This window comes from Carcharodon carcharias, chromosome 13, assembly GCF_017639515.1.
Source record: "Carcharodon carcharias isolate sCarCar2 chromosome 13, sCarCar2.pri, whole genome shotgun sequence".
Classification (NCBI taxonomy): Eukaryota; Metazoa; Chordata; class Chondrichthyes; order Lamniformes; family Lamnidae; genus Carcharodon; species Carcharodon carcharias.
Window position 1 is genome coordinate 57,631,281 of NC_054479.1, and position 15,624 is coordinate 57,646,904.

General features: G+C 40.8%; 1 protein-coding gene across 7 annotated transcripts in view; it reads right to left on the reverse strand.

The window, feature by feature from the left end:
• Positions 1 to 3,209: 3,209 nt before the first annotated feature.
• top3b (DNA topoisomerase III beta) overlaps positions 3,210 to 15,624 on the reverse strand; it is a 72,212-nt gene continuing 59,797 nt past the window's right edge. For 5 of the 7 annotated variants that reach the window (XM_041203276.1, XM_041203278.1, XM_041203277.1 and 2 more), the window contains 4 exons: positions 11,038 to 11,187; positions 8,572 to 8,672; positions 5,840 to 6,041; positions 3,210 to 4,370 (listed from right to left, as the gene is read on the reverse strand). In XM_041203276.1, coding sequence (XP_041059210.1) covers positions 3,883 to 4,370; positions 5,840 to 6,041; positions 8,572 to 8,672; positions 11,038 to 11,187 — 941 coding nt within the window. In that variant the 3' untranslated portion in view covers positions 3,210 to 3,882. Of the gene's footprint in view, positions 4,371 to 5,786; positions 6,042 to 8,571; positions 8,673 to 11,037; positions 11,188 to 15,624 lie in introns of all 7 variants that reach the window. The other 2 variants (XM_041203280.1, XM_041203282.1) reach the window with 2 other exon arrangements.

Consider the following 15,624-nt stretch of genomic DNA (forward strand, 5'->3'; position numbering starts at 1 on the left):
ATATCATGGAGACTGAACAAAGGTATTCCACTAATGGAAAAGAGGCACATGGGTAGTCGAGCGCTTTTCTAATTACCTGATGAGGCTGCCCTTCCAGGTGGAAACAGACCACAAGACCCTCATAACACTTCTCAAATCCATGGAACTTGTTAAAATGCCCACCCACATTCAACTGGAGATGAAATCATTGAAGTGGTACAAATATACAGCCGTCTATGATCCAGGGAAGTCTCAAACTATGGCTGATGCTCTTTCCAGAGCCACGGTCAACCACGCTGTCACCCTCGATTCTACATTGGCGTGAGAAGAGGAGGTATTTTCCTTGACTATAATGAGCCTACTATGCATATCCACCACGAAGCTCCAGGATGTCTGACATGCTGAAATAGAGGACATTGAATGTGTTCAAGTGAGGGAATCCCAACAGCAGGGGACCCATCTTATAGCCGAATGCCTGAATGTTTTGTGAACAGAGCACATTTGTTGAATGAATCTTCATGGTCCAGATTTGGTAAAAAGGTGTCACATCAGCTGATTGGGCTGCATGACATCATGACAGGATGCTTTTGGTCGCATCCCTTGCGAGCGTTCTCAAGGTAGGTCACACCAGAAGCAGCGTGCCCCAGAAGGACATTTAGCTTTAGTAGCACTGTCTCCAGGAAGGATTTAAATCTTTCACCTTTTGTCTCTTCTTTCTTCTCCCTTTAAGCAATATTTCCATTTATGCCCACCGTATCTGCAATGCAGGTCAGGGGCAAAAAATTTTGGTTAACCGTTAAATTAAACACATTGCAATTTGAAAACTAATATAAACATTTATTTTTTTTTACATGTGGGAGGCTGATTGGGGAAGTTCACTGTTGTGTTGCTGATGTACTTCCCACAAATTACTCCAGATGGCAAACCTTTTCTAGTTCAATGCAGGATATAGAATGCTTGATGAAAAAACAAGCCCACAGGGGATGTAATGCCTATTGTTGGTAATGATATGGGACTCTGAGTAAACTACTGTCTGGAAGTAAAGCTTCAACAATCTGAGGTTAAAGTATAGATAAAGTGGCATGCTTGCCAGAAAACTATTGCATTTTTATACATTTTTTGTAGCAAATTTCACCAAACTTCCTATCAGTGTGTCCAGCAATGTACCTCAACACCAACCTCAGAAAAGCACCCACTATACCAATCTTGGTTTCCATTTTCTATGCATGCTATCCTGCAATCTTGCTGTGCTTGTGCTGAATTAGAGGGGGGGGGGAGGAGTTACTGCTTCACTGCACAACTGCCTGCACCACTCCCACCCACCCCACCCCCCACACAACCTGCAAAGAGCTGCTTTGAGACTTTCTCAACCTCTTAGGATTTCCTACAAACACCAGACTTGAATAGACGTGAACTCAGATCCAGGGATCCTGATGATTGACTATATTGACACTACTTGTGTTTTATTGAGGAACAATCATTCACTATGCCTTCTCAACCTACCCTAAACCCCTCTGGCCTTTCCATCTTCTCTCCTTTAGGGTTCACCTTAAAACCCACCTTGTCGACTAAGTTTCTGGTCATTCCTCCTAATTTCTCCTTCTTTGGCTTGACTATTTTTTCTCCTTATGCCTTTCTGAAGCAACTTGGCACATTTTTCTACATTAAAAGCACTGTTTAAATGCAAATTCTTGGGTGAATGTGTCACATTGAGGACATGCAACATACATCTAAAACAGCCACCACAGATATAAGATGACAACATACAAGGGTAGGCTATATATCATTAAATTCCATTATTCTGTATGTAAATAATTTGAACTTTTCAAATAAACTTCAGCCTCCCAGGATGCTCCACATACAAATGCCTCAATTAGCCAATAATTAGAACTGATTTGTTGGGAGGCTTGAAACTTGTATTGCAGGCAAGAGGCGGCTCAATGCCAACACAAGGATAAAAAGAAGCAAGAGGCTCTGTGCAAGTTGGAGACACAGAATAAGGAGAAATAACACCAACATGCAGCTGAACTAACTTCACTGGCCTAAGCAGTGAGTTAGCATAGGCAAGTATACAGGACTACAGTAAGTCACCTGCAGTGTCATGAGTATATGGCTGTGTGAGCAACCAGCACTGGGCAAGAGGTAACTCAGTCAGGAACTATCTCATTCCATGGTCACCATACTATCACCGCTATCCTTTGGCCCCATGAAACAGTCTCAATAACATTATTTGGCCATCTCCTGTTGAGCTTAATAAACGGAAGCCATTATAACGTTACAGAAACGAATATCTGCAAATGTACTAATGAACACCAATGTCTTAAACTGATATAGAAAGCAAGAAACATGATTGTTAGCCACTTCAGCTCATCCCAGCTGGTGAATTTAATCCACATCCCAAGTTGGAATTAATCATTTGTGGACCAAATTTAATTTACTAGCAGCCAGCATCTTATATAAGTTAGTCCAAAATCCTTCTTAGATCAAAATGACAAAAACCCTGAAAAATTACACTCCCTGTGGGAAATGCCTGGGTTCACTCAGCAGCTAAGCTACCCACGAGAGCAGCAAATTGTAAGAATTGAAAGCAGGGGTCTCCATCCTATCACTTGTATTACAGCATTTCTAAAAGTTGTCCTTGAGCAAACCAGTTTGTTACTGTGACCACTGGCAAAAATTAGCAAACATCAGACTATACTGTGTCAGAATAAAATCTCAAGGCTGCCAGTCATCCCAACCTGATCATGAAAGATTCCTATATAGGAGTGCTGGTCTAGCAGCAAACCTCACATGGTTCCCAGCCAGTTCAAAACAAACTAAATTGTCACAGAGGAGCTGCAGTAACTGTACAGTAAGGCTTCACAGCTCAACCTGACAGCTAAAAAGTGTACACAGTTGAGGAAAATTGATCAATGCAGCTCATCTGTCTCAGGGAATATAGTAGCTTAATCAATGTGGAAGAACAAATGGCATGTTAACATTCATTGGAATCTTTAACGTCTCTTTTGCATGCTATTGATTTGCAGTCCATTTCTGTTTTGATTTCAGATTTCCAGCGTTCCTGCACTTCAAGTAATTTATTGTGTCCGAGATGCTTTGAATGTTTCTGAGAGCTGTGATAAGGCACTAAATAAATACAAGTTTTTTTTTACTTTTTAATATCCCTGAAAAAATGTTTAGACTATTTGATTGTGATCTACAATTTTTTGAATTGATTGCAGAAGTGAGTCTGCTCCACAGTGTTCATTTATTGTAAATGGTGCCAGCTTACTATGCCTGGCAACCAGGATAGACATATGTTCTGCGGTGAATCAGCAAAGTTGACTGAGCTCGTTTCTTATGGCTTTCACTGCATGCTTTAGAAAATATTTTTCCATGGCTAAATCATTATTTCCTGCACATTGCAGAAATTTACCATTTAAATGCCAACTTCAGCACGCTGTAAAAAATCTTTGTCTTAAATAGTCCGTATGGTTATTCTGCATTTTTGAGCCAAGATGGTCAATGTTGGCAATGTATACAAGTGTGAAGGGCATCGCACTCAAGGTCAATCCTGTTCTTATCTGAAACTCACAAAAATGTAATATGCAGCAGGAGCTCCTGGACAGTAATGAAGAATAAGAACCCTCAACCAATTTCTTTCTCAACCCAGATGGACTGAAAGAAACTCTCATGCCCCATTCCTGCCCTGGATGATAACAGCTAAGACAGCATTGAACAGGGATAGGCCCAGTTCTGCACTGAGTCATACACTTTCCGGCTCAGCCATTAAGGAAACTTATCCAACTCATTTAAAACAAAAAAAAAAGAAACAAAATGGAAGAGACCAACAGACCACAAATTCCTCAACTAACATCAACAAAAATGCCTCTGTATATGGGCTATTCAAGACCCTATTGACTCCTACACAAAATAAGCAGCTAGTGCCGCCATTTTATCTTTGGGTTTCTTTGGATTGCTCCTGCCTGGAGGTCTACGTCCTCTGCCCCTCCCCCGCCCTCGTCTTCGGCTCTGTCCCCCACCACCCCTGTGCATTGGGTGCTTCATTTTGGCGTACTGAAGCTCAACGAGGTTCTGAAACACCAGATCGCAGAAGACGCAGCCTGAATGCTGTGTTGCTTCACCAGGCAGTGGTGACTTTGCCTTGTTGAAGTCCACGTCAACAATTGCAGCCTCGCACACATCGCAGGTTTCAGATGACACCTTCACCCTGTGGGCATTTTCAAAAAAGTGTACCACCACGTTGCATTTGTTACAAGCCATCTTCCACTTGGGACCTGAGGTGGGGTCAAAGACCAGAACACCACTCTCACATTCCAAACACTGGACGATCCCCAGCAGGTTAAGCGAATGCTGACATGTTGGATGGGTACATTCATTACATCCCATTCCTAAAGAAAAGAAGAACAATCCTGTCATAAGGTACACCTTCTATTTCTCAGTAACATTTCTATATATTTTTCATCCGGTCCTGAGCACTGAACTCCTAGGATTCACACTCTGCCTATTAAATAGAGTGATGCACACTGTAAATCAAGAATGACCAAGTTTTTTGTCTTCTTGACACTAAAGGTTCTTACAATTGTGCCTTTGGGGTGAAATATAAAGGTTTACACACATTCCCATTAATTTGCATACATCTTAAATTGCTGATGTGAAGAAATCTTAGTTCTCTGATTTAGAATTCATCCACCAATGAGGTAAAGTATGGCTAGAGATGAATACCACATGGACTCCACTGGTGACTGTGCTGCCAGGTGACAGTGTCTTGGGAATGTCAACCTAAAGCAAAATGAAGCACAGGGATTTCAATACTTTCTCTACACCATGTCTCAATGTAAATGCATAGCAGATGCTAGGAAAATGAAGGGAAGGAAGGAGAATTACGACTACAATATCACATGACCATCAGTTGACAGCTAAAGAGGAGCTTGGGAATGTACTGGAAGCATGTGGGCAACAGAAGGCAGTTATATGTATGTGTGTGTGTGTGTGTGTGTGTGTGTGTGTGTGTGTGTGTGTGTGTGTGTGTCTGTCTGTCTGTGTCGGGGGTGGGGGGGGGGTGGTGAAAATTAAAAACTCCGAAAACAAACAAAAAGGCTGCATTATTCTGAAGTGGGAAAATATCTTATTGTAGAAATAAATCACAAATTATATGCAACCTACATACTCTAGCTCAATTCAAATGGCTCACACTAACTTGGTTATTTGTGAGAATTCTCTTAACTCCTTACCTCACTCCTCCAACCCCAGCTTTCCCTTCCATGTATAGTTTTCTGTTCTTTAAAGCCTGTGCTCACCATCAATCACTATTTCCTGATTTGTCGCATCATTTGCTCTTTTCAGGTTTGCTGGTGCCTGCATTCTGAATTGTATGACACCAAGCTGTGGGTATGGCCATGCACCAGGATGAGGGCAGGTGGATATGCCTTTCCCAGTGGTAGAACACTATGGTGTAATACTGAGCCATTTGAATCAGGAGGTCCCAGGATCAATCTCTGACCTGTGCAAAAATTGGATGATACACTTAGCCTGAGTTGCCATTTCAAGATAAGACAAAATGCTATCCAGTAATTCCTACAGGCTAGCTTGTGTGAGTGAAGACTGTAACATTCACTACAGTCAAAAAGCCCACCAGTATTCACTGTCCAGGTTCACACATTATGAATGCCACCCATCTGGGTACTGACGATACCTGGAGAAATACCCCAAGCTAGAGTCAGCATGCTCAGGAAAGGAAAAACACTGTAAATAGAAACAAACAAACAAGGAGGATCAGAATTATTTTCTATTTGTGGCAAACTCACAAACAAAATGAACCAGAGAGTGGAGTCAGCATTGGTTTCGGCAGCTCTCTCACCTTTCCTCATATCACGGAACGGTGGGTGGTTGTAGCAATATGGACAGAGTGGGTAGCTCTTCCCCCTGGAACCAGATGACCAGAGAACCAGTTCAAACTCATCCAGAGGGCAGCGGAGCTCTTTGTACAGTTTGATGGTTCCATTCTGGGGTAAGCTGTAGGTATCATCACAATGTGAACAGTGCATCCGGCTGGGTTTGGCCTGGGAGATAACAATCAAATATTAGTAATACTAATTACTTAGTAAGGTTATTACTGCAAAGTGGGCTTAAAATTTTCCACTTCTGGGATTACAAGCATTAGGTCCAGGGCTATTTTATACAGACTCAGCAATCACAGTGTTGGAGCCTGAATTTTCATTGACATACTCATCAACCGATGAGTTAGTGCCTGGATTTCCACTTGTAGACTTGGTAACTACAGAACTCGAACCCCAGACACCCATCCATAGACCTACTAACTAGAGAATTAAATCCCAGACAACATCCACAGATCTGGTAACTATAGCAATACAACCCAGGGCCCCATCATAGACCTGCTAACTACAGAATAAAGGGACCTCAGAGTAAAAATACATCAATCATTAAAAGTTGTGCTACTGGCTAGTAAGGCCATAAAAAAGCAAACCAAGCACTAGGCTTTATTTCTAGAGGGATAGAATTAAAAAGTAGGGAGGTTATGCTAATCCCTGTATCAAACCCTGGTTAGACCATACAGAGAACTGTGTGCGGTTCTGGTCACCATATCGTGAAAAGCATATAGATGCACTGGAGAGATCACAGAGAAGATTAACAAGGATACCATAAATGCATGGGTATGGATATCAGAAAAAGACTGACAGGCTGGGACTCCTTTGTCCTGAAAAAGACAACTGAGGGGTAACCTAATAGAAATATTTAAAATCGTGAAAAGTTTTGACAATGGTTCCAGACAATGTTTTCTCGTGTAGGGAACAGCATAACGAGAGACCATCAATACAAGATGGTCACAATGAAATCCAATAGGGAATTCAGAAGAAACAATTTCTCCCAAAGAGTGTAAGGATTGGATTTGCTATTACAGGGAGAGATTGAAGCAAATAATATTAGATGCATTTAAGGAGAAATTAGCCAAGCATTTGCGGGAGAAGGTAATAGATGGTTATGATGATACATTTGTTTGAAGAAATATGGAAGGAGGCTTGAGTGCAGCAAAAACACCAGCATGGACTGGTTGGGCCAATTGGCCATATTCCATGTATAGCCTTGGACTTCCATTCACTGACCTGATAACTACAATACTAGAACCCTGGACACCCATTTATAGACTTAGTGACTAAAGAATGAGAGCCCTGAACTCCCATAAATTGCTCCATAACCATAGAGAGATCGTTGCTGGATTCCCATTCACTGCCCGGTAATACTGTATGAGGGTACTAGTCTTACATTTGCTGGCCCAGTAATTATACATAAACAAAAGAATGACACAAGCAAATTGTATATTTACAGAAAATGGGATATATAGAAAGAAAAATTGAAATGCTGGAAATAGGAATCAAAAATAGAAAATTCTAGAAACGTACAATGGGTAATAAAAATCTATAAAATTATAATTTAATGTTTCAGGAACATGATCCTTCCTCATGAATGGAATTTTAAATTTACACCAGCAGGGGTTTTGCCTGATGTCTATTGCTTTCATTAAACCATTTATGCCTGAAATGAATCTTTTGATCAATCTCCATTCAAGGACTTGGGTTTTAACTGTATATGAATTGTGCATAATAGTATGCAGGTGCTGGATATTAACTAGGGATTCATTTGAGCCCCTATAAAAAGAAACACAGACTAAAATTGTGGTTCCTAGGTTAGGAGGTCTATGCTTGTAATGTGCAAGTCTGTAAATATATATCAAAGTATGTAAAGATTGGTTCCAGTTCTATCCTTCACCAACTGGCTTTTAGGAATACAACACTGAGCATATAAATTACATGGAAAAGGAGGGCTGCATTGTTGAAGGTGAGATTTTCAAATAAGATGTTAAATGGAGGCGCTGTCTGCTCTTTGGTTGTGTAAAAAAATTCCCTTGGTATTTTTTTTAAGAGGACAGGCAGATTCTCAGTGTCTCATTTCCATTTATCTGCCACCAAAACGGAGTAAGTCATTGTTTATCTTTTTGCTGTTTGTGGGATTTCGTGCAAAATGACTGCAGCGTTACTATCACTGTTATATTTTTCTCATTATAAGGCATTCATAATTGTTCCTGTTGCTGTAAATAAATGTTCCAACTACAAACCTGAATTTACTGCCCCAAGATTCTACCTTTTCTTAGTCACTTAGCATAAACATTGGGTTCCTTGGATTCTTAAGATGGCATATTGATGAGAATGGGATACCTAGAATCATACAGTACATCACAAAATGGGGCCATTTGGCCCATCAAATAAAAACTGGGTCTTTCAAAGAGCAATCCAGTTATTCCTACTACACCGATCTTTCCCCATATGAATTATTTTCTCCTTCAAGTATTTAATCCAATTTTGTTTTGAAGGCTACAATTGCACACCATATACACCGCCCTATCAGGCAGTGCATTCCAAATCCTCACCATGTTGCACATATGATCATTGTACAGATAACAGGTACTAATACAATTTCGAGAGACTGTGCAGGACATTATTAAAAATAAATCAATCCATTCCCCCACCCACCTCACCTACACCCCTCCTGCAATTAAACATTCACTTCACCAACCTGAATGTACTTCATGAATCGATGACACTTGCCACAGCGGGACAGAGGCTTCCCTGTCTCAGCAATTGGAGAAAATGACACCTCCATTAATTCATCCATACCTGCAGAATAAGAGAACAGACTGAGTGAAAACAGCCACAAAAGGGCACTGAAGGTCGAAGGGTAAGCCGGCACCAATTCTCTACTGGCTTTCAAAGAGCAAACCTTTTCCAAACCTACAATACAGTTCAAACTTCGTCCAAATGCAATAATTTCAACATCTTGGCCAAGGGAAATTCTTTTCTGACATATCCCCACTAACAAAGAATGCATTATTGCAGGATACAAGCAGAACAATTCCAATTTGTAGATGCAGGTTATTGTTTTTGTACAGTGTTACATTTCAATAAAGCAGAATTATTATCTGCAAAAGGTTCTTATTGTCAGCCAAAAATATCCATTCATCTCGACTTATCAAAGCTCTTAAAAAAACTGAATGCAAAGCACTCTGAAGATCCTTCAATGGCCTAGTGTGTAAATATAACCCGATTTAGTACCAACAGGCCTAAGTCTGTGCTGAGGGAACTCATCTCAGTTAAGGCAATGGTGGGACATGACAAGTGGTTTCAATCCCTCTTTGGGAGAGAGCAACGAAAAAGAGTTTGTCTTATTGAGCTGGCAGTGACGAATAGTGTTAGTGATGCCCAGGAATTGCACATCTTTAACACAACTCTTCAGTGAGAGTCAAAGGGACAATGCTGAATATCTTAGATGCCAACACAAAGAGGAAGTGCATGCATGATTCTCCCATTTGGTAAACCGGATTAATCCCAATAGATTGCAGAATAAGCAAATAAAGAGGAGAAATTCAAAAATGTTCCCTCCTAGAAGAATAACACACCACTGAAACAGAACCATTAGCAATACACCACTGAGAAGGAGCAGTAGGTACTTTTACTCCTGCAGCTGCTCCATCCTGGCAGGATACCACAAGAACTCCAAATAATCATATTTGCTTGAATGTCACGTGGAATATCCAGAGTAGTAAGGACCATGTGGGAGGGTGCAGTCTGCCCCTGCTCAGGACACCTGTTGAGCTAATACACAGGACACTGGATCTCAGGATGTCCCAAAGCACATTATAGCCAGTGAAGTATTCTTTGAAGTGTGGTCACTACTGTAGTGTAGGTAACACAGCGGCCAGGTTATGCACAGCAAAGTCCTACAAGCAGCAGTGAAAATGATCAGATCATTTAGTTACCGATACTGCTGGAAGAATAAATATTGGCCAAAACACCGGGAGAACCAGCCTGCTCTTCTTCAGAAAATGAAATGGGGCCTTTCACTTTCCAAGAGGGTTGGCAGGGCCTCAGTTTAATGTTTTATCCAAAAGGCACCACTTCTGACAGTGCAGCACTCCTTCAGTGCGGCGCCAGAGTATCAGCTTAAACGTTTGTGCTTAAGTCTCTGGATTAGGAAATTAATCTCAAAAGCTTCTCTCTCAAAAGCAAGTATGCTAGCAACTGAGCCACAGCTAACACCATATAAATATTAGACAGTTTGATAAACAATTTTGAACTAAGTACCACGGAAAGAAGTGCCACTGTAGTGCCTAAATCCTGTAGGCATGGTGGCAAGAAGACTGGTCATGAGCAGCAATGGAGCTAAAATTGTGTGCAGGTTCAAAGTGCATTATTCTCAATTGATCAGGAATGATTTCAACTTCATAACCTTATGGTCTCATCCTTTTGCAGTTTTGCATGGGAGGGCAGATGAATTAATTCTCTAAGCAAAGTTATGTAAAAGTATTGCAGTAGGTAGTTGATAGGAAAAGGATGGGTGCTGCTGTCAGACCAACTGGGCATGCTTTCTATTGACTGTTCATTTCCCTCCACCTTAACTCTCAAATGTGTGCCCTGGGATAATCTCATTGTTGTACAGGAGTGAATTTCCTTGTAGTTTACAAGCTATAGGTTGAGATGGGATTGATGGAATTTTCTCACCGTTGAAAAAATTTGCGAGCACTGTGGAGCATTCACAGTCTTAGAGATGTTCAGAATATAAGCACAGTTGGGGATGGTAATGATGCCTGTCTTGTTAAGTTCTTGATGCAAAACTTTTGATGAAACTTTGCAATTAAAACTTCTCCCCGTTATCTATCACTCCGAAAGGTAACTATTGCCTTTTTACTGGTGGTGCTGCAATTACAAATAGACTTCTGCAAACATGGCCTATAAGCAAACAGATGTAAGATTCCTGCTCAGGCAAATCCACAGATGAACATATAGGTAACTGTTCAGACCATGGGGAAAATTTTGCAAGGGTCTGCTGCCAACAGAGAATTGGTGGGAGCGCAGAACAGAGAATTAAGGCTCCATGTCTGAGGAGAACCTTACAAAACATATTGTTGTGACTGACTATTGAACAGATTAACAATTAATCATAGTAATTTGTTACAATACAAAGCATCAAAACATTCAGTTGTACCAGCTATAGAGTCCACAAAATAATGGAACTTCCTCTTGAAGATATTTAGGGCATGCTCCAGGACTGGTGGAAAGTCAGCTTTGCCTGCAGCAATGAGACCAAGTTGCTTCTCAACAGCACTGCGGATGGTGGGAAGGACAAGCTCCTGGTCTGTTAAAATACAAACAAATCATACAAATTACTAACTAGAGAAAAGATTGCTGCACATACTGATGGAATTTCATTAATAACAGCCACCTCCACCCAGCCCCACTTCCAGCAATTCTAATTCTAATTCAAATCAGCCCACATTGTGCTCCTTGATCTGAGAGGGAGAGGTAGGAAATCTGGACAAAGATTTCTTCATAGATTACAGTCAGACTGAATAGAGTTCAGGTCCCACAGGTTTCAAAGGACAGAAAATTGATGGAGGGGTGTTTATTGTTAATATTCATTCTCAGCATGTGGCCATCACTGGCCATCCCTAGTTGCCTAGCAAAGCTGGTGACAGGTAATCTTTTTTAATAACTGCAGTGTAGTGATTTGATACAACTGAGTGGGTTGTGAAACAATTTCAAAGGGAAGTGAAGAGTCAACCACGTTGGCTTGTGACTGGAGTCACAGGGCAGGCAGGAAAGGTGGTTTTCCCTGAAGGATATTACTGCATCAGTTGGGTTCTTACAATAATCTGAATGCCTAATGTTTATAGTTACTGAACTTAACTTCTCAACTTGGCATGGCTAGATTTAAACTCACATTCTCTGTAGTAGTAGTTTAGTAATATAGCCACTACAGTGCTACACCTGCACACTAACCATTTCCACGCATGTCACAGCAACCATCATGGAGCTGCAGTAGCAGAAGCCTAGCTGATTGGGTCAACATGATTATTCTCCCAAATGAAAAATGTTATGCAGTATGGGAAAATCCGAAGAAAATGGAAGTGGAAAAATATTGTTGCTCAATTTCAAAGAAATTGAACTAAATAAATGAATTAATGTATAGGGGCTGCTTTTGTGTGGCTTCCAGCTGTCTCTAAACTGTTAGTGTTCCAGAAGTAGATCAATTGCGTACCCTTTCATCACAGTGCAGGGCAAGTCAAATGTTCGAAAAAGTGGGGAAATTAATAAATTTATTTTGTGTTAAATACAAAACTGACTTTCTTCGATCAAACCATACTGTAATGTTCAAATATATCTAAAGCAATTTAATTGCCTTATTTATATAATGCTGCATGGTACATCATTCCCTAGCGAAATGAGCTAGAAAGCCTCTGTCAGTACAATGCCTGATGTGACCTACAATGAGTACATGAGTTGTCTTTAGTCTTCAATGCTACCTTTTTTCTACAGTGAGGTGCTTGGACACTTTGTGATTCCCTGTTGATGCATGGCCAAAACTGGCTGAGAATTTGTGGGCAAATGAAGCTTGTATCTCATGACCCTGCAACACAGCACTGCATAGTGCCATGCCATTGTGCCACCTTCCTATCAAATAAAATTAAAGGGATAAGGAACTGTGCTACAACACAGCTGCTGTCCTTGCTTTCGTTGGTGAAATGGATGCATTAATACATTCATATTGTGATAGCTTATATTTGCCTTTTAGTTTTATAATACATCTGCTTTGTTGTAATATAATTATTTTTGGTATTTTTGACCAAGTACACAACGGTCAAGTCACAATCAAATGTCAATGTTTTCTTTACTTGCTAGTTAATTCTATGTAATTAATACAACACACAATCTCAAAAATACTGAATGCAGAACTACAAAGCAACACTACATGTATTCAGAAGTACCTTCTAGGAGAATTTTAGCAAGTTCAGCTGTAAGCATTGTCCCAGCGCAATTAGATTTAATCACATGACCAAGGACCCAATAGATGGTTATCACTTCAATACAGCATTACCGAATGAGCTGGTGGCAAGGCTGGTATTTATTGCTCATCCCTAGTTGCTCTGAGAATATGGTGGCGGGACTTCCTCATGAAGTATCAGATTGATACAATCAATGTGTGACTATGTGAATTGTCTATTGATATAACTCTTCTAGCCATGTCAGGAAGTGCTCATGGTGGGGAGATGGAGGGTCATCCAGGAGCTAATAAACTGGGCAATCCTGGTTATTATTGTTGTGATATCACATTAAGAGAATATGCAAATGATCAAGGAATCAGGATGTAAAGCAGCATATATATATATATATATATATATATATATAAATAATATAAATATATCAGTTGGAGTCTTCAAATAAATCAAACCCATAGTTTACCAATCTAGTTTGCGTGACTGGTAAGTTTGTGTAAAGGAACCCAGAAACACAACATGGTGGCAGCAGTGCAAGTTTGTAGATTACAGAAGGAGCCACAGACAGCATTTGGTGCAGTACAGGGGCTGTATGTGCACTGAAACTGCAGGAGGCGAAGTCTCTCTGCACACAGTACTTTGCAGAACAGTGAGTACCTTATTTGTGGGTTAGACAATCAGTGGTGAATGGGAGCAGTGAGTCAGTTCAGGTTCATGCTGTGCAGTTGGTTTTGAATCGGACAGAAAAGCTGCAGAACCATTGAGGTGTTCTCGGGTGTCATTCCCACGCAAAGAACCAAAAAAAACATGAAATGGAAAACAGCAGCACTGGGATAAGGATGGCCACAATCTGAACTGCAGCCAAAGAAAAGAAAAGAGAAGAAGAAAAAACAGTAACTGCTGAATTTCTCCATGGAGTAGAGAGATTACAAATTCACCATAAGCTGGGAGCATCTGTTTAAGACAGGGAACATCAGAAGGGTGGCCACCAAATTCCCAGCATGAATTAGAAGGCCGCAGGTGTCCTAACTAAATTTAGGCTTTTTAAACAAAGGATGGAATTATGCTTTTTAGATTTATCTGTCACAGAACCACACAAACAAGCGGTGAAAATAAAGAAAGCCATTGGAAATGAGGATTTGCAAAGAGTCAACAGTTCGGGCCTGTCTAAGAAGGATCAGAACATCCCTGTTAAGCTGTGGAACATGCTGGAGGGTCAGGTTCATGTAAAGGTGAACTTTGAAATAGCGATTGGAGCTGATTCCTTATAGACAACAGCCACAAAACTCAATTGATCAGTTCGTCAGCAGGTGCCATGATAATGGAAGGGACTGTGATCTTTCAGAAGCTGAGCTGAACAGATAATGGAGTTAATCATAGTTTCAACACTGATCAAAGCCTTCCAAAAAGACCTTTAGAGAAAAAGAAAGGTCATGACATTGGCACTGCTAAAAGATGGCAGAAAATATGAAGCCATTGTGACTGAACAACACTCCCAAGCACTGAATGCAGCTACCAGTATTGGCACAGTAGCCTGGGCGCAGAAAGCAAGGAAGCGTATGGGAAGCGCGGTTTCCTGCAACCACCACGAAGCTGACCTGTGTTCCAAAACCTTTGCAAGATATGTGATGTAAGAGGACATTGTGCTTGCCAATGCAGGAAATCTTGTTCTGGAGGTGCACCCAGAGGTTACAATAAGATGCCATCAAACAAAAACTATGTGCAGCATGCTGGCAGCAACAACAAGGAGTGTGCCAGAGACCAACATAAGCACAAGCAAATGAGGTTAGCGACAAGACAGAGCAGGATAAAGATTCAGAGTGGGGAAATCTTCAACCAGAAAACAAACAGACTTCCAACATCGTTAATGTGACACAATGTGTGGATGAAGTCAAACAATTAGAGGCTTTCGCTACTTTCAGCTTCATAAGCTCAAAGAAAAGTGGCAAACACACACTCACATCCAAGTCAACACGAGGACTGGCAAATATCTTGCCAGTCAGAATCCTGAAGGATATGTACCTGGATCGTTGGGAGTCAATGATACAACCTATGACAGCCAAATCAGCTGCGTACAATGGATCATCCATTCACTCCATTGAATGACAATTACACCAAAATTCAGCTATGACAAGTCTGCACAGAAATCAGGATATTCTACCTGGTGGACACAAGCAGGCCAGCTGTAGCAGGGTTACTGTCGTGTATGGAACTCAACGTTATGACCATATACGAGATTACTAATGCACCAATCATGGCAAAAGAGGCCAAAATTAATCATACTGAATCAGTACATAACCTACAACAGATATACCCAGACACCTCTCCCATATCCCTAAATGCTTATGCATCACTGATGATATTGCAGTGATGGACAAAACCAAAGAGCATGACCAAAATTTACACTCTCTAATGGCAGCAGCTCGGCGTGAAGGGTTTGTCTTCAACAACAAGAAATGCCAAGTGAACGTGGGTCAGATTAACTTCTTTGTGGTTCTATTTATTTGAGTTGCAGGATCTTTCCTGACCCAGGAAAACTCGAAGAAGGGCAGAGAGAACTTGGAGAGATGCCTTGGATCCTTCAAATTCTTAGCGCCATACATAACAAACTTTGCCAACAGAGCATCATTGCTTAGAGAGCTGTTAAGGAAGGATGTTCCACAGATACGGCAGGAAGACCATCAACAAGCGTTCGAGACACTTAAACAGGTATTGTCAGGAAAGATGTGTGTTTTGCAATACTATGACCCAAAAAAAGAGATGGTCTTAAGAGGTCAATGCATATCAAAAAGGGTTAG